At 37.4% G+C, this 25,368-nt stretch overlaps 1 protein-coding gene across 1 annotated transcript in view; it reads left to right on the forward strand.

Annotated features, from left to right (window-relative positions):
• LOC306849376 (fibrinogen C domain-containing protein 1-like) overlaps positions 1-25,368 on the forward strand; it is a 113,819-nt gene that overhangs the window by 19,676 nt on the left and 68,775 nt on the right. Inside the window, exons 3-5 of the mRNA XM_079384340.1 lie at positions 7,790-8,269; positions 23,231-23,396; positions 23,693-23,829. Of these exons, the coding sequence (XP_079240466.1) occupies positions 7,790-8,269; positions 23,231-23,396; positions 23,693-23,829 (783 nt within the window). The remainder of the gene's footprint in view (positions 1-7,789; positions 8,270-23,230; positions 23,397-23,692; positions 23,830-25,368) is intronic.

Here is a 25,368-nt window from a genome sequence, read left to right on the forward strand (position 1 = left end):
CCCTCTCCTCTAGGACGGATCCTTGAAGGATCTTCCTCGATGTGTCCTGAAACTTTAGAGGAGACTAAGGTTGTGCACCATTCTAAATTGAATTGAGAAAGCCTTTTAATATAAGTATGAATTGAGGTAGCCAACAGGATGCAGAATTTGAATTTAAATTTAGATTTGAGTTGATGAACTGTATTTTGAATGCCACTTTTTCATATTTAATATTTTTAATATCATATTTCATATTTAATATTTTATCGTTTCTGTCTTTCCCATTCAAATTCCAACTTAACTTTCTGTAGCATGTGGCCATAGTTCATCCAACAATGAAAATTCTGTCATTAATTACTCACCCTCATGTTGTTTCAAACCCATAAGACCTTTGTTCATCTTCGGAACACAAATTAAGATATTTTTGATGAAATCCAATTTTAAGCTATTTTAACAATGTCCTTTCTGGGCCTTGAATGTGGTAGTTGTCTATGGAGTCCTCCATGCTGTCTATGGAGGGTCAGAAAGCTCCTTTATTTCATCCAAAATATCTTAATTTGTGTTCCGAAGATGAATGAAGGGTGAGTAATTAATGACAGAATTTAAAGTTTTGGGTGAACTATCCCTTTAAATTAAAATTTACACAAATTAATTGAAATAAGAAGTCAGTTCTTCATTTCTGGATTTTGCACAATTCTGAATCAGAATATATCTGAATTACTAGGGTTTCCTCTCCATTAAATTCTATTTAATCTTATTGTTGTCTCTTAGTGATCTTACTTTAATTTTGCTTTATTATAGCCAGGCGATGCATTATTTCTTGTGCATTTTCTTTTGTCGGAAACCAGTGTCAAGAGGAGAACCCAACACCTCATCTACATCTCCCCGAATAAGCAATCACCAGCTCTGGTCATGTGACATTCCAAGTGTGTCAATGCGCTTGACCTCCCTCTCAGTTCCTGCGGCTGGTATCTGTGTCGATCCGCTGTGTGTCTTACAGGTCTAAAGAGGGCGTTGGAAAAAATGCAGCAGTGTTTTTGTTTGCAGGCTCCTCTGTTTCACCTCTTCTCATTCAAGAGCCTCGTCTCAGCGCGACAGATAAAAGCCCTTATCAAATATTGTCTGCGCTCAGCTAAGCGTGACCCTCTAATCTCAACCTGTGTCTGCTCAGGGGGCATCTGAATACCTGCTGCCCACTAGACTGTGAGAGGGAAGTAAAGGTGCATAGACGCCTCCGAAGACGGCCACAGTCAGGGCCCTCCGTCTAGTTAAGATGCAGGTCGTGGAACGGCGACCGAATGTTTACGAGCCCTCGGTTTTTCTCCTAAACACCCGTAGAGAGGCTCTATCACAATGAAGAAGAGCAAGATTGATGGTGTGCACGTACATAGAATGGACGTGCTTGCTGCCTCATTGTGTTGGTGAGGATTTCTCGCAGGGCTGCTCTGGAGGGAAAAGCCAGGTCTCGCCCACGTCTTTGTTGCCGCGCGGCTGCATGCGATACGCCCGCAGCGGAGGGGTCAGATATAAGCCTGGCTAATTTCTGCAGACAGCAGGTATTGTTACTTTATTGTAACAAATTGATCTGAGACCGCTCTCGTCTGCTGCTGCATGATGAAGTAGGCCGGAGTCTTTTGTGCACATTAATTATCTTTAAAATAAATATGACAATGTCTGCTCTCTGTGCGGGAATAGGGCCCTCTTCACTGGGCTGCACTTTTGCTTTTGTTCATAGGTGTCTTGTAAAGAGATACTTTATCACACAAGTATAGAAATAGAATATTCTCTGCAAATTAATGTATCCATTAAGGACAGAACACAGGCATTGTAAATTTAGATGTGTTTTACTGGAACTTTTTCACGAGAGCAGGGGCTGTTATTCACCGCAGTGACTGCTAAATCAACATCTCAGAGGGTATATGGATTTTTATTGCGTTTGTGGGAGTGTGTTTGCGTATATGCGAGTGTACAGCACTTGGTGATTTAACTTCACATGGAAATGTAGGACCACCTCATTTACATTTATATATTTGGCAGAAGATTTTTTCCAAAGAAGCTTAAAGTGCATTCAAGTTATGTTTTCTTTTTCTTCTCCAGTGAATGCATTTCCTGTCAGACCCATGACCTTGGTGTTGTTAGCGCCATACTCTGTTGAAGAACTCTGATCTATAGCTATAGTCAAGTCAAGTCACCTTTTTTATATAGCGCTTTTAACAATATAAATTGTGTCAAAGCAACTGCACAATATCATTTTAGGAAAATAGTGTGTCAATAATGTAAAATGACAAGATTAAACACTCAATTTTCAGTTAATGGAATTTCATTATTGAATTCAGTGATGGCATCGTCCAGCTCAGTTCAGTTTAAATAGTATCTGTGCAATCAGGTCGACGATATCACTGGAAATGAAGTGTCCCCAACAAAGCAAGCCAGAGGCGACAGCAGCAAGGAACCAAAACTCCATTGGTGACAGAATGGAGAAAAAAACCTTGGGAGAAAGCAGGCTCAGTTGGGGGGCCAGTTCTCCACTGGCCAGACGAACCAGCAGTTTGTTCCAACTGCAGCAAAGTCAGATTGTAAGGGCTCAACTGGTTCCAGTGGTCTTTCCCCAATGGCTGTCTAGAGCCCCTTTCACACTGCACGTTGGTCCCGGAAAATTGCCGGAGTGCCTTCTGTGTGAACGCAACAACGTCCCGGGATTGATTCCGGGATCAATCTCGGGTTGGGGACCTAGTAACATTGCCGGGTTCAGTCCCGGAACGAGTGCTGTGTGAACAATGCCGGATCAATGCCGTAAAGTCTGATGACGCACGTTATCATGCGACTCTTTTACCGGGTGTTTTGAAGGCAGATCAAAGTTCACACAATGAAAAATGTGTAAACTGGAATGAAGCAGCGATCGGAGCTCCTCACTATCCTCGCTGAAGCTGAAATCGTTCACCAGTTTAGTTTTTTTTTTTTTTCATTTGCCAGTTTAGTGAAATGGTGCGCGGGGCATTATACACGTCACATGAAATGTCTTTACGGGTTGTGTGTGAACACACGTACAGATTCCGGAAAATCACTGGCAGTGTGAATGAACCAAAATCTAACGATCCGCGAACAATTGCCGGAACACATTACGCGTGTATTTTCCAGAATCTCTGTGTGAAAGGGGCTTAGGTGACGGGGTCCTGTCTCTGTCTCATCTAGGTGTCCTGATCTCCGCTGACGTTCAGGGCTGTAGAGGTCGTCTCTAGGTGCTGATCCACCATCTGGGCTGGATACGGATTGGATCGGGTGGCTACGGTGACCTCGGAATAAGAAAGAAACAGACTAATATTAGCATAGATGTCAATCTTCTTACGATGTAACGAGTACATCATGTGTTATGGGAAGTGTTCCCGGTTCTGGTTGACCTAATTAATGCAGCCTAACAATCCTTTAACGGATTTGAATAATAGAATCGTATTAGTGTATTATGTGTAAGCCAGGTTAAAGAGATGGGTCTTTAATCTAGATTTAAACTGACAGAGTGTGTCTGCCTCCCGAACAGTATTAGGTAGATTGTTCCAGAGTTTGGGTGCTAAATAGGAAAAGGATCTGCCGCCTGCAGTTGATTTTGATATCCTAGGTATTATCAAATGGCCAGAGTTTTGAGAATGTAGTGGCCGTGAAGGACTATAATGTGATAAGAGCTCGCTCAAGTACTGAGGAGCTAAACCATTCAGGGCTTTATAAGTAATTAACACGATTTTAAAATCTATACGATGTTTAATAGGGAGCCAGTGCAGTGTTGACAGAACCGGCTAATGTGGTCATAATTCCTGGTTCTAGTAAGAACTCTAGCTGCTGCATTTTGAACCATTTGTAGATTGTTTATTAAGCGTGCAGAACAACCACCCAATAAAGCATTACAATAATCTAACCTTGAGGTCATAAACACATGAATTAACATTTCTGCATTTGACATTGAGAGCATAGGTCTCAGTTTAGATACATTTTTAAGATGGAAAAAAAGCAGTTTTACAAATGCTAGAAACGTGGCTGTCAAAGGAGAGATTGCTATCGAATAGCACACCTAGGTTCCTGACTGATGACAAAGAATCGACAGAGCAGCCATCAAGTGTTAGACAATGTTCCAGGTTATTTCTTGTGGGGGTTTTAGGTCCGATAATTAACACCTCTGTTTTTTCAGAATTTAGCAGTAAGAAATTACTCGTCATCCAGTTTTTTATATCGACTATGCATTCCATAAGTTTCTCAATTTGGTGTGTTTCACCGGGATATAGAGCTGAGTATTATCAGTATCAGCTGAGCTGAGTATCATCAGCATAACAGTCAAAGCTAACCCCGTGTTTCCTGATGATATTTCCCAAGGGTAACATGTAAAGCGTGAAATATATATAGTTTATAAGCTATAAGCAATATAAGCTATAAATAGGCAATAGTTTAACTGTCACATGCCCAATTGTGCCATCACTATATCTTACTTCTTTGAACATGCACATGCATTATAATGCCTCAAACATTTAGTTTTCTGTTACATAGGATTGCAAAAAACATTTTAAACCTGTCAACTAGGATAAATTTATTGAGTAGCCTGACATGTTAAAATGTTTTATTTTTTTTTGCATGGATTTGAATAGGTTAAAAATCATGAACCTTGAAGTATTATTTTGCTGTGTATTTTTTCTTTTCTTTTCTTTCTTTTTTTTTGTTGTTGTCTTAATTTAGTTTTTATTGCACATTTTCTTTATTGCATTTTTTCTTTTCTTATAAAGCAAGTTTAAAACACGATAAAGATATATTTAAAAATGCTAATAAATAATATTTAAAAAACATATGCTAAATAATTTTAAATTATGTATTATTAATTACTTAGTTCATAATTTACAAATAAGTATAAAACAATGAATGTATTTTTAAATTTTTAAATTTAAAAATGATTAATTTAATGAAATATCGTTGCTTACATGGTCAGCCCAATTGTTCAAATTTCTGTTTACCAACATATTCACTGGCCTCAGCACAAAAAAGACTATATGAATTATATAGGCTATATTAATTTCTAATATAATTTCTAAAATGTTTATATTTATAATCTTTTCTGTGCTGGGGCCAGTGATTATGCTGTCAAATAGAAATCTGAACAATTCAACTGACCTGAAATATTTATTTCTTCTGATCTGAGTGTCAGTGATTTAATTTCATTCATAAATGGCACTACTGCACATGAGCATTGAGTCACTCTGGCATATATGTAAAAGTGCGACAAATAAATACACAAAATGTACTCAAAGCTCACACGAGGGACCGACACCCGCTGTCAAGTGGAATATTGAAGTGGCACTTGTATAACAGCGGGGCAAGCAATGCAGGGTCCCCGTGAATAAAAAGACAAGGCAAAATGATAAGCAAGTCAATTCCAGTGCCTGTGTGGCAGTCCCCAGTTTCCCATCAAATGTTCTTCACTTCATTTGTTGTTATATCTGTGTTTGTTGCCGAATGCACACACACACACACACACACACGTCCGCATGCTGGCACACACTCACGTAGATGAGAGAGTTGTCAACTCTGGGCACTTAACCAAACCGTAATATTGAGCTGTAAGGCTTATGTCTGTAGTTTCTAGTCTTTTGCCCTGTGGGGATTTGCCTTCCTAGATCCTCAAAGGAAACACTGCTCATCTTATCGTTTATATTCCAGCCCACCGCTTGGGCCCTGGGCAATCACAGAAATCAGTGTAAAGTGTTCACAAATTATCTACTCCCACTCCTCTTTCTAATGTACACTGGTTCTGGTTTTATGCTACATTTTTAATGCACAATAAGATGAACAGAAGCTTACATGCATCTCAACCACAGTGAGGTGCATCTTATGTTTGAAAACTGTGCATTTAAAGTAGGGTTATCAATTGTGTGATACAAAAATGAATGCAATTAATCGTGGCTCCTGCCCAAATTGAAAGCAGATTTGGAAATAGAATAGTATGGAAATAAACAGAATGGAAATGGAAAGTTATATGTAAGTATGCATGTGTGTGTGTATATATATATATATATATATATATATATATATATATATATATATATATATATAGTTGTATTTAGGTTTTGTACATAAATAAATGCTGTTTCTTTGTAATTATCTGTGAAATTTGCTTACGATTTCTGAGTAAAATTTGCTCATATTGTACTAATATTAATTTTTGTTTTTGTGGCTAATTGGATTTGATTGATCAGCATATCATGTACGTAATTATTTTTCTTTCTCAAATGCTAGCACTAATTTACAGTGTTTTCTGTATTCTGAAAATATGTATTGATGGCTTCTTTTTTTTATTGGATTATCTGTGTAAATTGTTCTTATTTTGTCTTTTGGGAAACATGTAAACATCCACATAGTTTCCGAAGGGCAGTACTAAATGAAAAAATATATAATCTTTTAACAAAATAATAAATAATTACAGCTCAATCAAAGTTTGCACTCCCAGCTCTTAATGCATTGTGTTTCCTTCTTGAGCGTCAGTGATGTTTTCACCTTTTGTAATAGTTGAGTCCTCCCTCAGTTGTCTTCATTGTGAGAAGATGGATCTCAAAATCATGCAGTCACTGCTAAGGGTTCAGTTAATTGCATTTTTCCTGAAGAACAGTGGGATGTTTCACTACTCAGGACAAACAAGGAACTCAGGAACACCTTGCAAAACAAAACAGTTGTTGATCCTCCAACACAGTATTACGATTCAAGGGTATGTGAACTTTTGAACTAGTTAATTTATGTAAATTCAGTTATTATTTTGTCTTGGTGGACTCTATGTAAACATCTGTGTGAAACTGCTTATCCAGTAGAGTAGTAAATAAAAAATAACATGCATTTTTTAATCACCACTCTTATTTTGTTAAAATTATTAACACCTTGCATATTCTCCAAAGGGTATGTAAATTCATGAACGGAATTATATACTGATTCAAAGTCCCAGAGGTCATAATGATGATGTGAGAAATTTCATATATTCACAATATATATTATCTCTAGTACATAATGAGGAGCAAATGATGCACATTATGTGTAATTGGTGATTTACCTGTGGGAGAACTAGAATGATAAAATGCACAGAGAATGTAGTTTAGTTGCTTCTTAAACAAGTTAAATGAGTAGTATTTTAGCTTTGTAGCTTTTCTAAATACATTCACTGCAAACCAAACAGCGCACTCAAAATAAAAATGTAATTACCTCCAATATCAGTTTGCATTCGCCACAATTCTTTATCAAAACATCCCCAATTCAGAAAGTCCGGGCTCAGAGAAAATCCAGAGTTTCCTACTGGTTGAGGTTGCATTCATGTGCTATGAATACTATCATCCTGACTTAAATTATCTGGAGCAAGGGATGATGATTAGGTCTTAGGCAACCGAGCAAATACAATTTATTTTCCGTCTTTTATAAACACCTTTGTGTAAAGCCTGCATTTATGCATTTGGGAGTCTTCAGGTATTACATAATAGCAGATTAAATTTTCAAGAAGCATATCCATACATGTTTAATGCTCAACAGGGATTTTTAGAAATTTGTAAGCTGCAGTTGTGAGGAACCTACTTTTGAATCTGTGTTATCGGTGTATATCAGATTTGATATGGCCTCCTGCAAGTTTAATCAGCGTGTATTACTTATGTATCAGCTTTACGGAGTTGTATTTGAGATTAAAATGAAAAAAAATAAATAAATTCCGACTGTCTTTGACGTGCTGGTCATTTTAATGCTTCTTTTCAGACTTGTCTTTTATTTCTGTATGCTAATGCGTCTTGTTATATCTGTTTTTCTACAGAGGATGAGCTGTAGCTATCTCCTATGCACCATCCTGCTCTTTGTTGCTGTGTTACTGGCTGTCACAGTAACCGGGATCATCCTTCTGATGAACCATTCCCAAGCACCCAGCGGCCCGGATGGCCCCCCTCTCATCAGCACTAACCAGGATGAGGGTAATGCCCTGGTAACCATCGAGAGAGGTGACGGCTCCCGCATCAACATCTTCATTGACCCCAACTGCCCTGACTACAACAATAACTTCCTGCGTCTAGAGGGTGTGCAGACCTCGCTACTGCACTCGCTCAGCGACCATGACACTGATCTGAAGTCAGTGAAAGGGCAAGATCGGGCTCTGCTTGTTAAACTGGCTGAGGAGGTGGCCAAGCTGTCCGCCCATGCCAGTCAGCTGAAGATGGAGTACAACGCGCTGAGACAAGGCCAGAGCAACATTGGACAGGAGCTCAGCACTCTGCACAACGAACAGGGCCGGCTTATTCAGGTTAGTTTGGGAAATTTCACTCCAAGTGGAGACTTGAAGAAACAGGCTGAAATTAATTTGTCCCTTGTAGTTGTTGCGTTATCCACAAAGCCAAATTCCAGTGCGTACCAATTCTGAATTTCTGGCAGGAAGAACTTAGAAAACAAGATTTTAAAATACAACAATGCTGGGAGGATTCACAATGAATGAATGGTGCCGTTGATAGCGCTGTTTAATTTGCATGTGCTGTTTGCATTGTTTTAGTGGCTGATTCACTAAAGGATTTATGCAAATTAGTTAACCATACAAATGTGACTATTTTTCAGGCTGGTTCTGATTTTGAGGTTGTTGGGTAATGCTGCACACTATGTGATCTGGCATACTTTTCTGGGACTGTACAGCATTGCCCAATGACTGTGGTCCAGGTACCTGACTCGGCTCACTCACCTCACTGGTCTGGATATGTGCCTGGTTATAATGGAACAGCTATTCTAAATTTGGTTTACCGTCTGCTTTCCATTGGCGTTAATAGTCCCAGGTGCAAGAGCTTTTTTATACATAGAAAAAGACAAGAAAAATATATATATATTAGGGCTACAAAATGATTAATCGCATTTAATCGCGTTCATTCACATACACATTTATATATGTAGCATTTTGACCAATCAGACACACAATTTTGCAATTGATTTAACAAATCAATTAGTTATTAGATTAACAAATGCTCACAGACCCCCCCACCTAATACACATACTGGTGCTGGTGGGTCTGTCAACGACTCCAGGTCTCTGGTTCCATGGCAACCCATCTGATAACACTGGTTTTATTGCTCAAAGGAATGCGGGTAGAGCAACACTTCCTCTTAGGAAAGGCACATTACACCATAAAAATGGACTCTTCTCTACTTAATTCATAGAAAACCCTTCTTTGAATGAACACACATATCTTTAGGTCATTGTGTATATTATTATTGTTCTTGTATATGTTTTTGTGTATTGTACACTGTTTTCTGCATGATAGATCACTAGTTAATATCACTTTAGCTGCATCATGTTTAGTCTCTATCAATTCGTCTTCGGATGATCTAATTGAGAGTGAATATTACATGTCGATACCTATGCAACATACTAGTGTCCTAAGAGTCTCTAGAAGTTTGTGCATTAACCCAGGTGAATTACCTATGCACATTACCATGTTCAGAGACAAAGGGTCGTAAAACTTTCCCTCCAAAAATCCAGGACTCCATTGGGTATTTGACACCCCAGAGGTGTGACCTCTATAGCAGATAAGCTGTCACTTCAGAGATGCCCAAGCAGTCTGCGGTTTTGTTAGATCCTAAGAGGATGTGAGCTAGAACTTGTTCTGGAGCCTCTAAGTTTTGTGCCGGGCCTTGCGGCCTCGTCTTTCCATTCAACCAAGCTCCTTGGACCTCAGCAGATCTTTCTCTTAGCTCTTTTTCCATTCAATACTCGGAAGAACATTTCTACCTGAGAACATCTTTGGAATTCATCACTCTTCAACCCGGAAGAACATGATCGGGAGTCCAAAACTTTGAAACCATTAAGACTTTCATCTGAGACTGCATTCCGGACACTCGACCCGACCAAAGGCAGTGCAAGTATAACATTTAACTAAACAAAACAGAGGTTTAGTATAAGTTATAGACCCCATTATAAATGGTGCTGATGGTTTTACTCTGGTGGTTAAATGACTTTCTCCATAACTGCATTCTCTGGTTTTCCTGATGGCTTCATCCATCAACTATCATTTGCCCTTTCCCCATGTATGAGTGATTGTACGTATGTATGTTTGTTTGTTTGTTTGTTTGTTTGTTTGTTAGACTAGTCTGCCTTAGTGTTTAGTTAATAAAAGTTGTGTGCACAAATTACATGAGTTTCTGATTCTGCCTTGTATATTAAATGTCCCTTTACGATTTTGACCCTTGCTACAATGCTCTAATGCATTAATAGGAAAGTATTTTCTGTGGCCAAGGAAATACCCTTTCTTAAATTTGATACGAACTTACACTGAATGTTCGCAATTTTATTCTGTGACAGTTATTACTGGCAGCCAATATAAATAATTGTCATTAATCATAATTAATCGTAATTATTTATATACAATTCCCTTTTGAGCTTATAAATTGTTACATATATATACAGTGGTGGCCAAAATAGTGGTGGCTAAAAATGGTTTTAAGTCAGTTATTTCTTTTGCTGTAGTGTGTCTGTAGGAAGTATCAGTTTACATTTCCAAACATTAATTTAGCCATTAATTGTAATAATCCAGTGAGATTTTTGTTTGCACAAGGAGTCTGACAACAGCCAGTGATCCACATAGAGATCTGATCTCATCATCATCCAATCTGTCTGGAAGGACATGAAGAAATAGAACAAACTGAGACAGACTAAATCCAGAAGAACTGTGGCAACGTCTCCAAGATGCTTCAAGAGACCTACCTGCTAAGCTACCTGAAAAACTATGCGCAAATGCACCAAGAGGAAAAGCTGCTTTAAATGCAAAGGATGGTCACACCAAATGTTGATTTAATTTAGTTAATAGAAGGTAATTGATAAAGAAAATCTATTTATGAAATAATTTTTGACAGCATCCTCATTTTACAGCATTTTTACACAAGTGCCTAAAACTTTTGACAGTACTGTAGCTTTGCAGGTAGGTCTTTTGAAGCATCTTGGAGACGTTGCCACAGTTCTTCTGGACTTAGTATAATTGCACATAAGGCAGTTTTTATGTCAACATTTTGATAACTGAATTATGTTTCTACTCCAATTTGTTGTTGAAACATAAACATTTAAACCATGATGGTTTCTTTCAACATACATTCTAATGTTCATTCATTTTTATTTAGTGCTATAACTAGTAGTAAATAGGAATGCACTGAAACACTTTCTCCTGGATCTAAGAGATCACCATGTGTTGGTGAGCACCAACAGCACAGCAGTGGTCTCTTACGTCAACCACCAGGGAGGTTTGCGATCGCGCCCCTTGTACAAGCTGGCGCACCAGATCCTTGTGTGGTCCCAGGACAAATTCCGCTCGCTGAGAGCTGTCTACATTCCTGGGTATCTCAGTGTGGGAGCAGACATCCTGTCGAGACAGGGGCCGAGGCCTGGGGAATGGATGCTTCACCATTCCCCAGGTGGTGAAGCAGGTATGGAGAGTTTTTGGCCAGGCACAGGTGGACCTCTTTGCGACTAAGGAGACATCGCAATGTCCCCTCTGGTTCTCTCTGACTCTGAGGCTTCATCTGTACGCCTTTCCCCCGATCGCTCTGCTCCAAGGAGTTCTGGCGAGAGTGTGCCGGGACGAGGTCAGTCTACTACTGGTAGCACTGTTCTGGCCAGGCCGAGTATGGTTCTCGGACCTGATTTCTCTCCTCGACGGCTCTCCATGGGAGATTCCCGTCAGGAGGGATCTCCTTTCACAGGCAGGGGGCACTATCGTCCACCCTCGCCCGGAGCTGTGGAAGCTGTGGGTGTGGCCTCTGAGGGGGCACAGCTCATAGCTTCCGGTCTCTCAACCGAGGTTGCTGAGACCATCCTCCAATCCAGAGCTCCCTCTACGAGGAAATTGTACGCCCTGAAGTGGAAACTTCTCACTTCATGGTGCGGAGACCGCCAGCTCGACCCAGTCAACTGCCCGATTGGTACAGTGCTGGAGTTCCTGCAGGCCTGACTCTCCGCAGGGTTAACCCACTCCACCATTAAAGTTTACGTAGTGGCCATTGCGGCCTACCACACCCCTCTCGGTGGTCAGTCAGTGGGTAGACACCCCCAGGTTACACGTTTCCCCCGCTGTGCGCTGAGGCTGAGACCTCCAGTATGGTCCCGTGTCCCCACGTGGGACCTGGCTGTGGTGTTAGAAGCTCTCCGTAGACCTCCATTCAAGCCTATTGAGGAGATCTCTGATCGCCTTCTCACTATTAAGACTACCTTCCTTCTGGCGATATCTTCTCTCAAGAGAGTTGGGGATTTACAGGCCCGCTCAGTGGCCCCTTCATATCTTGACTTTGCGTCCGGTCTGGCCAAAGCCTTTTTGTCCCCAAGGTTCCTTCCTCTACACCACGGCCTGTCGTGCTGCAAGTCTTCAGTCCTCCTCCCTTCAGGGAGACCGACCAACGGAAGCTTAATTGTATGTGTCCAATGCGAGCTGCCCTGTGGAGAAGGACGGACCAACTACTGGTATGCTATGGTCCTCCTAGGAGGGGTCTGCCTGCTACAAAGCAAACCCTCAGTCGGTGGATTGTGGATGCCATCACCACTGCTTATGAGTTCTTTCAGCTCCCCTCACCGATGGGAGTCAGAGCTTATTCTACCCGAAGTGTGGCGGCCTCTAAGACCTTTCTAGCAGGTGTTCCGATGCAGGACATCTGCAACGCTGCAGGATGGTCCACGTCCCTAACCTTCGTCAGGTTCTATGGCCTAGACATGCGGGCCACTCCGGGCTCTTCTGTTCTCTCGCCTTAGCTGTGCATCACACACACTAGGCAGGGATGCTGTCAATCTGGAGGCGTGGGCATCTCGTTCCCAATGCATTCCGACGCAGCTTTAGTTCCTGGAAGGGAATGTCTCAAGTTACGTATGTAACCCCGGTTCCCTGAAGGGAAAGAGACGCTGCATCTCGAGGCCATACTTCTGGCATCCCTGTGAGCGGTTGCTTCACTCCTAGATGCTGACGCCGGCTCCACCGCACGTGCTTTTATGCTTCCCGGTCGGTGACGTCACCTGCCTATGACATCTCGCCCAGCCATAGGACAGATTACATATGTGATTCAGAGCGCGGTCACGCTGGAGGCATTCCCAATGTGTTCCGACGCAGTTACGATACGTAACCTGAGACGCTCCACATTGTCAATATAACCCAACTTTGAAATAGGTTATGCTTCTGTGTGGCATCTGATTTCATGTGAACAGGCCTTGAAAACTTGAAAACCACATTTAGCATTTTTCTAAACTTTTTACTTATAGCAGTTTTAAAATAGTTCGGCTCAACTTCATAAGTACCATACCGCTTGCCTCTCCTTCACCTATGTCCTTATTATAAAAGCCTTCATCAGCACCATCTAGATTGTCAAGATGAAAGACTGAAAGAAAATCACAAGCACCATTACTCACAATGTCCCACAAGCTCCCACTTTATGACCTTTTATGAGTGTAACACTTACTGATTACAGCAGACGGAGAGATTATTTATCCTTGACACTAATTTGAGGCTGAAATACTAAGGTTTCTCAAACATTCAACAAATCTCCTAGTGTTTACAAGATACCATTTGTCTCTTCCGCCAATATGTTGTTGGCATACTAAAGCTCTTTATGAGCTTTTCCCATGTGATGAAACAGCTCCATCTTTATTTCGTTCTGTTCTTTTTTTTATTTATTTTTTATTGAAATTTGAGGGAATTGATTTGCATGTGAACAAGTGGGGGATCGAGCTCACACTATGCAGCCGTATGCTAACATCCCCACTAGGCACACACTTCCTTTTCACTGTGCATTTGAAGATGAGATGACAAAATGCATTGGAGCTCAGTGGTGTCAAACAGTGGAGGACTTTATTCGATGTGGCACACCACAAGGAATTTATAGCAGAGAATTTAGTCGACCTAATGATGTCTGTTTAAGAGATATAGACTTATTTGAATGTGCTTTATTGAGATTCGGCTGTGCAGCTTTTTATGGCTAAATGTTTTTCTTTTGCTATATTATATTATATTATATTATATTATTAAACATATAACATGTATTTTATTGTTATATTAAACAAAATATATATTTTATTGTTATATTGTTATATATGACATATTTACTGTACGTAATACTAGTAGGCTGTAAAATCGTGATTAATCACATTTAAAATAAAGTATTTCTATGTAAAGAAACACACATGCATGTATATATTTAGGAAATATTTACCATATTTTACCATTATTTACTATATTTTACTATTACAAATATTTACCATATTTATAAGCGATTTATATAAATATACATATATAACGTATATATTTCTTAAATATTTATACATATAAATATTCACAGTACACACACATATATTATATAAACACTATTTTGGATGGGATTAATTTTGATTAATCGATTTTACAGTCAATATTACATAATTATTTTATATCCAGAAACATTATAAAATATATTATGTACAGTTGTCTGCGTGTGTGTATATTTGAATGTGCTTAATTGAAATTCGGCTGTGCTGCGTTTTATTGAAAAACTTTTTACTTATAAAAAGTAATAATATTAACATAATATAATATAATATTGCATTATCTCATTTAATGTCCACAAATATTCTAAAATGTTTTACATATATTTTATTTTAAAACCTTTTGCGTTTGCCATATATGCATATTATGTAATATATCTACATAATATTTATAGTAGCACTTTTTATATTAAAATGTATTATAAAAATATATAGAAAATATATATTACATACAGTTGTCTGTCTATGACAATGTTTATATATTTCAATATTCTTTATCGAGATTCATGTGCTGCTTTTTCCTGTAAAACATTTACAGTTCGTAGCTGTCTTATATATTTTGACCAATATATTCTATTACATATTTTATCAAATCAGCTATTTCTATGTTTCCTAGTATCTCATAATAGTACTTTTTAAACACCTTTTTGTTATAGGAATGTCTTGATAATCTACTAAAAGTCTGATCAGTCAAATCCCTTGTTAAATTGTGTAAATTATGGTGTAATTGTCCATATTTTTAAAAATATTTGTAGTACCGTAGGTGTTCTGTGTGTCTGATATGTGATAGCATCATTTCAGACCTGGCTCTGGAGAGCAGGAGACAGAATGAGAGACAGATGGGATCTGCGGCCCCTACATTCAGATCAACGGTTTATGAATTCAGCCAGTAAACTAGACTAGGGCCATGCTTTCATTAGATTCCCTCTGCCAGACAATAAAAACACAGCACCATCAATAGGGATGATTGGGTTGAGAAAAGGGGGTTGTATTCTTCAGCCTTGTGGGGTTTAGACTATACAGCCTGGTAATATCATGGGAGCTTTTTATTATTTATCACAGAGTCAGAGATAACTTCATGATATGGATGGGTTTCTCAGCCCAAGGGACACATACGCTTGTCGTGGTTAGCTTGATGGGAGCTATAAACTGGTTTGCACACTCTTTCTCTCTTAAATCTGAAAGCAAATATGAGGTCATTGAGCGGAATTACAAGAATACCAAATGAAAGTTCTGAGGGGTAATTTCAAAACTTAATTACAGATATACCATGATACCCTGAGCTCATATGATTAGATCTGTCTATAACCTGTGTTTACTTACCCTCTATAGATGAAATGAAATGCAATATCTGCTCAGTGCTTACTAGAAAATAATGGATTCGATCATGTTATTTAAAGTAAGCTCAAGTAAATCACAATAGGCATCATTAAATGTATTTTTACAGGCTGTATGTAAGCGATTGGTCTAACACTGTAGGGAAAATTGCTCTAAGTGGACCGATATTTATTTAAATATATTTTAATTTAAAATGTAGTTTATTCCAGTGATGGCAAAGTTGAATTTATAGCAGCCATTACCGTAGTCTTTAGTCTTACAAGATCCTTCAGAAATCATAAATTTTAATATTTTTGTGGAAACCATATGCTTTTTTTTTCAGGAATATTTGATGAATATTTGAAATAGAAATCTTTTTTTTGTTGTAAATATTTTTACTGTCACTTTTGATAAATTTAAAGCATTCTTGTTGAATAGAAGCATCAGTTTCTTCCAAATGTTTGGAACTTTTAAATTAGTAAATATCTGAATATTTTGCAGTAAACTTAAATTATGTTCTCACTTATCATTACTTCATGGAATTATTAATTTATCTAACCTTAAAACAACATTAGTTTTGTGGTGACTTTACACACACACACACACACACGCACACACACAAACACACAGTTTGGAATCTCTTTATTTTTGCAATTCCAGTTTTCACCACTAGTGGTGCAAAAATCACATACTCGAACTTTGATCAATAGAAGGCTTATTTCTTCCAGTGACAATGGAATTGCAGACATGCTAAGTAAATCTATCCTCAGGGCGTCTTTGAAGGATGGATAAAGGTTTCTTTTGTGGATCCCAAGGTGCTAGCGATCTGACTCGGCAGAAGGCCTGGATTATTAATGAGGTTGGCTGAATCCAGGCCTCCTTAGTCATTATCCCACCTCAGTGCTGAGAAACTAGAACACGGGGAACATGGTGACGCATTGGGGTGAATATGCCACTTTTATAGCATAACTTCCACAGAATGTTACCACTGTGTAACATTGCATGAGTCTGCATGCTTTTGATCTGAGTGTTAGCTTTCTCACTGTTGAACCCCATTGCATACACTCCAATAAAGGTCCGAAAGGGATTTTCACAGCTATTTCATAGAAGAACCTGCTCTTTTTTTTGTTCCCCAAAGAACCCTTTAGTGAGCAGCTTTTGAAATAACAATTTTTTAATGTGAACATTTTAAAAATAATCCTTTTAATTTTAAATAATTACATTTTAAATAATCTTTTTCCATTGAAAATGCAATGAAAAGGTACCATGGATGTTAAAAGAACAAAAATTTACTCACCATCAGGCCATCCAAGATGTAAATGACTTTGTTTCTTAATTGGAACAGATTTGGAGAAATTTAGAATTACATCACTTGCTCACCTTCTGCAGTGAATGGGTGCCGTCAGAATGAGAGTTTAAACAGCTGATAAAAACATCATAATAATCCATAAGTAATCCACATGACTCCAGCTGATCAGTTTGTCTTGTAAAGTGAAACGCTGCATGTTTGTAGGAAACAAATCTGTCATTAAGATGTTTTTAACTTAAAGCCATTGCTTCCATACACAGATATAAACACTCTTTTGTACCTGCTGCCATTCTGCTTCTCAATTCTATAAAGAACCATAGATAACTTATTGACTTACTATTATTCATTGTTTATTGGTTTTTATTGTTTTTAGCCATGCCTGTAAGGTAGGCAATCTCTGTATTGTGTGTGATTTGTACTATCTGTTGCACAACGAATTGCCCCATTGGGGACAAATAAAGTAATTTGAACTTTGAACTCCATAATATTGCTTTCTCTAGTGAACAAGTCATCTCATTTGAATTAGCAGAGAAATAAGCACAGATCAAGCACCATTTACAAGCGGAAACAGTTCTAAACAAATATGTTGGTGGATTTTGATGTGACCTTTTCACTGGAGGAATTGTTATTATGAATTATAAACTTGTATTTTGGCCAGAAGTGACAGTTTAAAGCTAAAACATCCTAACGATTGATTTATTTATTACAAACATGCGGTTTTAACTTCACAAGATGTTAATTAATGGACTGGAGTGGTGTAGATTACTTGTGGATTATTGTGATGTTTTTATCAGCTGTTTGGACTCTCAATGACGGCACCCATTCACTGAAAGGATCCATTGGTGAGTAAGTGATGCAATGCTAAACTTCTCCAAATCTGTTCCGATGAAGAAACAAACTCATCTACATCTTGGACGGTTTGAGAGTGAATAGATTTTCAGCCAATTTTAATTTTTGGGTGAACTATTTCTTTAAAGGTTCTTCTGGAACCATAGATACGGATAGATAACCTTTATTTTTAAGAGCATGATCTATTCAATTCAGTGATTAATCATACTTTAATCTCTGTACTTCTATTACAAAGTCAGCTCAAGCTAAATTAAATTGACGTTTTTAAATAGTTGCACGTCGTTAACTTTCATGGAATATAATTTGTTTCCGGCATAAAGCACAAGTACTTGCCATCTCCGTCTCCTTGTTAAGACCGGAGCACTCACAACTAGGTCACTGCCACGGCTGCAGAGTTGGCAGCACATCTGAAGTGGCAGGAGATCAGTAACATGCATTTGGGGAAGTAGTTTGCACCTCACTGTTCCACTTTAACAGCATCTTAACACCAGTGTTCAGTATGTCATGAAACCTGGGTTTTGTAAAGGGCAGGTGCCCTCTGACAGTCTTTTTTTTAAACCCCATTTGGTCCTGCAGGAGAACTTATTAGTCCTGCTACAGGACCTTATTAAAACTCTCTTGTTAATTATGAGTGTAGACTCATTAGAGCAGTTGCCCGGGGAGATTGCTCTGTGAATGGAGAAGCTTGCAGCCTTTCTTTCTTTACGATAAACTTTTGGCAAAGAGACCACTTTCTTTTGCCCTTTGCTTTGGAAGGTGGGTGTAGGAAGGAAATGTTGACTCATCTGTCAGCCAGACTTTGAAATTAATACTTGCTGACACTTTCCATTTTCTCCTGGCAAAATCGTATCTGTCGTCTGCCGCGAAACTCTAGGATGGTGTCTCGAATGAAAGATCAGTTTCGACTTAACTTTTTTGTGAATGTTGTTATGCCTGGACAACAACGTTGTTAATTATTTGATTATTTAAATATGCTTTCACTATCTTTCAAAAGAACCCTAAACTCTCTGAAAATAACCTGTGACACAGAAAAAGGAGATTATAGAAAATTATTGTTATTATTATTATAATTTTCATAATTGTTGTCACTCATTTTACATCACACACACACACACACACACACATATTTATATTTATTTATTATATATTATATTATATTATTTATTTATTGCATATTTAGAGGATGACAGAAATGTATTTTCTGGGTGACCTTTAATTCTAAATACTACAATTTCTAATTATAATCTGGATTATATTATATATATATTTATATTTTATTTAGGTATGTATTAATTAATTTATTTTATTTAAAAAATTTTTTTTACATTTTTGAGTATATCAAAAATATCTATCTATCTATCTATCTATCTATCTATCTATCTATCTATCTATCTATCTATCTATCTATCTATCTATCTATCTATCTGTAATAATTTTAAGCATTAAAATATGTTTATATATAATACATTCATACATTTTAAGCGTGACTTACATTATATGTTCAAAGGTGTCCAAAAACATTTTATGGCCATTTTATATTATAATTTATAGGTACATGTTGACATCGCTATGAAATTAGGCTTGAAATAACTTAACAGCAGCATTATCTGAAAGCTATTGCTGTAGAACCAGAGAATTTAAAATGAATGCCCAATCTATAGGAAACATTGAGTTCACATGAGTGCAGAATCTTGTGTTTCAGTCATTTGCATAATAAGAAAGTTTTGATGTGTCAGCAAGCAGCACAATTTTTCCCTTTGGTCTCCTCCTGTTCGATTGTGCTTATTAATCTTTCGCCTTTGATCTATCATCAGTCATTTCCAAAACTGAGAGCTGTGTTCCAAACTTGGATGCATACTCTGTTGGCGAGATTATTGATGATACAGAGTCTTGCGGAGGAAGTGCACTGGAATATGTCTGTGATTAATGGCAGCCCCTCAAACAAGAAGCAAATTCCCTTTAAATAATGTTCATGCCATCGATGTCCTGGTCCAGCCTGGATATGACAAATGGGCCAGGTAGCACTTATTTTAAAGAGGGGCTATCTGTGTCTCTTTATCTGCTAAAATGTTTTGGCATGAGACTCTTAACCTCAGTTCATTTTCCTCCATCATCTCTTAACACGGTTTTAGAGCGATGAACGTATACATACCTCGGGTAGATGTGCAGTCAGTGGGCGCTAATGTGGCCAGTACCATGCCGTGACATTGGCTGTGCTCGTAATAGCTTACTATCTTATCGCTCTTGCTGTTTCTGCAATATACAGTACAGGTATACAGGTATATTCACACAAAATACTTGCATAACCTGCTATATTTGTCTTATAAACCAGAGTTTACAGTGTGGAATATGACATCACACAATGAAGTGTGGCTGACTTGATCTTCCAATTACAGTGTGATATACAATACAGAAATAATAATAATATATCTCTTTCTTGACTCATTATTTGATTGGATGGCCAAATTGTAAAACAAATTACACAAAATTGGATTAATGCATTATGCAAAATTTATTTTATTTCTGAGATGCTAGCAGATGCAACGTGATGATGAGGTCATGTGGTGTTTATGTTGTGTACATGTACTGTATATAATTTTCAGGTTAAAGTTTAATTGAATTTTCTAGCATAAATGTAATCAGCATGATCTAAATATATTGAAGACATGCATGCTGTTTTCCTCAATTTTTCTTCTGGAAACACTTAAGATACACTTTTGCATTATATTTTGCTGAAATTTTGGCTAACTCATTCATTCTCATTCTTGTCTTTAACAATAAAACAAGAGAAGGATGACCTTGGTTTTAACATTTATGAAATTTTTGTGTCTTCCTCGCTGAAAAAATGTGTTTCTTCAATAGGTTGACTTTTTAACTGCCTGTGTCTAAAATCTCCTAAAATGATCTTTGATTAGACATGCACAGATAAAAATGAAAGTTCTGTTACTGTGAATATTCAAATAATACAACTAATGTGTTATTATTATTATTATTTTGAATATCCATAATATACTTTATTATTTTTTTAAATAAATAAATAATTTATTTTTACCATAAAAATGTGTTTCTTCTGTCTGTATCTAAAATCACCCACATTTACCTTTGTTTGGCCATTGTTTGGACATGTGGATATTCAAAGAAATATATATATAATAAGATAAAATAAAAATAATAATTAAATAAGATTAAATAATTCTTATTCTTATTTAATGTCCATGTTAATAATCATTCATACAAATACACCAATAAATAATTAAAATAATTAAATATTCAAAAATAGGTGCTTACCTGCTCCCAAATTCTGATAAAAACACCCAAATGCCAGATGTTTTACATTTTTGAGAAAAAAGGAATATTGATGTGTTTACAATCATGAGCAAATTCTGACTAATACTCGAATATGTTTATACATGCAAACAGTCATCGAAACATTCATCATGAAATAATGGCTACTGTTGACATACTGACATCTTTGTTAAAAAATGTATGTATGCAGCAAACAATGCATTCTGTTCCAAACACAGCCATTGAAATTGATAGTTCAAGGTGCGTTTTGAAGGCCTGGATCTTTTAATTGGTAGTTTCCAGCTGTGTGCTTTAATGAAAGAGAGGCAATGTTTGGAGTAGATGTGACTGAGGTCTTGTGTCCTGTCGAGTGTATGCCAAGAAGTTCAAGCCATTGAAAAAAACAGGTTTAGTTAGAGGTTATAGCATGGAGTGCATTGTACTTTTGGGGACATTATGCTTTTTCTGTTGATGCTGGATGGCCTCGTAATGATAGACATGTTGCTATGGCAGCGTTTTGAGAGCTGCGAGTGCTAATGTCCTGACCATCCGCTCAGTGCGTCAGCCGTCATCAACTTCAAGCGAGTTCACACACACACACACACCAGCTCCTACTTAACTTGCAGTGTGACACAGTGACATATGCGCACACGCAGACGTGTTAATGACACACTCTCAAAGAACTCGATGCTCGTTCACACCCCAAAGGATAGCTTTACGCTTTCATGTGTCATAGGAAACAAGCTTCACTTTAAGGCTAATTTTTTGCTAATCGCCAACTGAGCTTCCTACATCCTCAAGTGCCACGTTGATTCATGATGTTTGATGTGAGACACGAAGAGCTGTCCTTGGAGAAAGGTGCACAGTTTGCCTCACTCAGAATCAATTTTTTTTTCCCCATCGAGGTGACCTGAACGGCTTTGCTGATGCAGGCAATAAAGAGAGCTGTCTGGGAACCTCAAACCGAGCGGTTTCCAGAGCCGCTGGCTGTGAGCCTGCTAAACTGAAGCGCTATCAGTGTTGTGCAGCAGAGTGCACCTGTTACTTTAATGCAGTGCCGGGGACCACATGCTGATACAGAGACTCCATTGTTGTTATTGTTTAAGTAAGGCTTTTAGGAAAGGCCAAAGTCAACCAAAGCTCTGTTAGAACCAGGTCTCTGACAATGTTATAACAGCACAGAAACGCCACAGAAATCAGGTATGATGCAACACGATTTCAGCAATTTTTCCACAAAAATGTTAAACGGCAAAAATGGTTTTAAATGGTTTCTCAACAGTAGACGTGATTGTGTATGGTACTGTATGTGTGTGTCTGTGTGTGTGTGTGTGTATTAGGGCTGGTAATTTAACGTATTAATTAGATTAATTGATTAATTAGATTAATTAATTTCGGTGAAAAATAACACGTTAAAATTATTAACGCACTTGCCCCACCCCAGACCTATGTGGGTCATCTGACATTTCACACAGTTGATTGATGACAAATATAAGGCAGGGCAAACATCTATCTATCTATCTATCTATCTATCTATCTATCTATCTATCTATCTATCTATCTGTCTATCTGTCTATCTGTCTGTCTGTCTGTCTGTCCGTCTGTCCGTCTGTCCGTCTGTCCGTCTGTCCGTCTGTCCGTCTGTCCGTCTGTCCGTCTGTCCGTCCGTCCGTCCGTAAATATCTAGTGTGTGTATATATGTATATAAATATATATATATATATGTGTGTGTGTAATAATTTTAAGCATTAAAATGTTTATATATAATATTTGAATTTTTATATAAAACAATATATTTAAAAATAGCATTTTAGTTACATATTTTATTGTTTGAGTGATTTTCATTTTAATAAAAAACTATACAAAACTATAAAAAACTAAAACATTAAACTATAAATGTAATACATTATAATAAAAATTAGACAAGAGTCTATTTCTATTTTATAAATTATAAATATAAATTTTAAAACATATATGAAGAGTTCAGATGCAAAAGCATTTAAGTGCTGTTTGAAATTGTCTTCTAAAATGAGCATTTTTATAAGGCTCCTATGTGTAGTTTCAGTATTTTCACTTTAATGGCAATGAATAGGTTCTTTTCATTGCCATTTAAGTGAAATATCTGAACATAAAAATGGGAGCCTGATGGAACATGTGTGTTATTCTCTGTTCTTCACACTTTCCCCTGCTTTCTCTCTCCAGCTGCTGTCGGAGAGCCAGATCAACATGGTGAAAGTGGTGAACTCTGTGAGCGACGCACTCAGCTCCATGCAGAAGGAAGCCGGAAACATCAAGAGCCGTCTCAAGGCAGATCTGCAGAGAGCTCCGGTGCGCAGCGTCCGGCCTAAGGACTGTGCCGGTGGAGAAGGTAAAAGAAAAAAAAACCCTCCTCATTAGACACATATTCTCAAGTCTCCAGCCATCCCTAATGAGCCCTAGAATGGTTTCACACCTATTCCCTCATAAGCTTTCTAGCAGTGTGAAAGAGACATGCCACTGCTTAGACAGCAGGTGTATGATGGCAGATTTGAAGTCTGAAGCTTTCTTTTCTTATGCCTTACCTTGAACGGGTTTCTCAAAAAATGAAAAAAAAAAACCCAGATGCATTTATGGCTTGGCATTTAATGTAGATTGATGATGCTGGCATGTCGTATCTTCTGGCAGGTTCCAGACCCAGGGATTGCAGTGACATCTATGCCAGCGGGCAAAGAGAGGATGGTATCTACTCTGTGTTCCCCACACATTACCCAGCAGGCTTCCAGGTCTTCTGTGACATGACTACTGATGGGGGTGGATGGACGGTGAGTCACACAGTTCCCAAAGTCAGCATCATACAGTACACCAGCAGCTTGGGGCAAAATTCGGACGTTGTTTCCAGTCACCTCTAAGCTGTTTTTTTTCTGCAAATATATCTGAATTGACTGAACAGCCGTAGGAATAAAAATCACTAGTAATGAGTCACTCCATTAGGCATTGACTTATTAAGCGTACGCTCCCACACATCCGTAAGCAGGTCACAGATACGCGCATGAACGCATTCGCATGCACAAACACGCTTCAAACCGATGTTTCACAAGTGTACAGTTCATTACAGCAGCTGCATACAGAATAGACAGAGCAAACTATCTTTTCCGTGAACATTATCTTCACATTCGATGCACGCAGGAGAGTTTTAATTTCATGGTCTTTTGAATAAAAATAAAGATAAGACATAGGGATGGCAGTATATATCATGCTGCGATAGAAGAGTGCCAGTTGGTAAAGATTCTGCTGTGCCGTTTATGCCAAGCTTATATGCATTAACAAGTCTGACAAGCAGAAAACTATAGAGTACTCTAAAATGTGTCACAGACTGGTGCTTCCAGCTATTTTGCCTGCAATATGAGTGATTTACTTTTGGTGGGTTTGCACTGACTGATTATTCAGTTGTTATGAATAATCTTATCATTAGGGTCCCGTTTGAGTTTAATCTCGATTTAATTGCTGATGATATGACGCTCAGAACTTGAATTTGGTTTACTGAGTGTAAACAGAATTAGATTATGGCTTATAAGCAGAGGTGACACTGCAAGTGTGTCCAAGCCACTGCTCTGTTCTTACCAGAGAAGCCTGTTTAATCATAGATGGTAAATATATTTTAAGAATTAGAATATTGTGTTCATTTCAAAGTCGATAGGATAATTTATCATGACATTTTATGCATTACTATTTAAATTATAACGGAATAAGAAACTTATTCACAAGAAACTTTATTTTTTGGAGACTATATGTTTTATAAAGAGTCATTTTTAAACATTAAACATGTTTATATATAGTATTAGAATTTAATCTAAAACAATATGTATGTTTATATATGTAATTATTTTGGTATTTTAATTAAAAATATTACATTTTAAATATTAAACTATAATTAACTTCCTAAATATTATTATCATTTTATATTTCAATATTTTGTTAGATTTTTAGTTTGTCCTCTTGTTATATGCTTTTGACATTTAATTAGTTCTAATATAAATAAAAAAATACAATTTAAAAATATTTTTAAAAACCCATAAAACATAATACCTTTACATATATAACATATAAAATAATAAATGTTATTATTAAATATTATTATTAAAATAATTATATTTTCATTATCATTGTGTGTGTGTGTGTGTGTATATATATATATATATTAGGGCCGGGACTCGATTAAAAAAAAAATCTAATTAATTAGAGGCTTTGTAATTAATTAATCGAAATTAATCGCATTTTAATCGCATATAAATATTTGACCTGAGAACAGTGAGAAGTAAGTTTTTTCATATGGATTTTTAAATTTCCCATCCACAGGGCCA

The sequence above is a fragment of the Barbus barbus genome (assembly GCF_936440315.1).
Source record: "Barbus barbus genome assembly, chromosome: 29".
NCBI classification, from domain to species: Eukaryota; Metazoa; Chordata; class Actinopteri; order Cypriniformes; family Cyprinidae; genus Barbus; species Barbus barbus.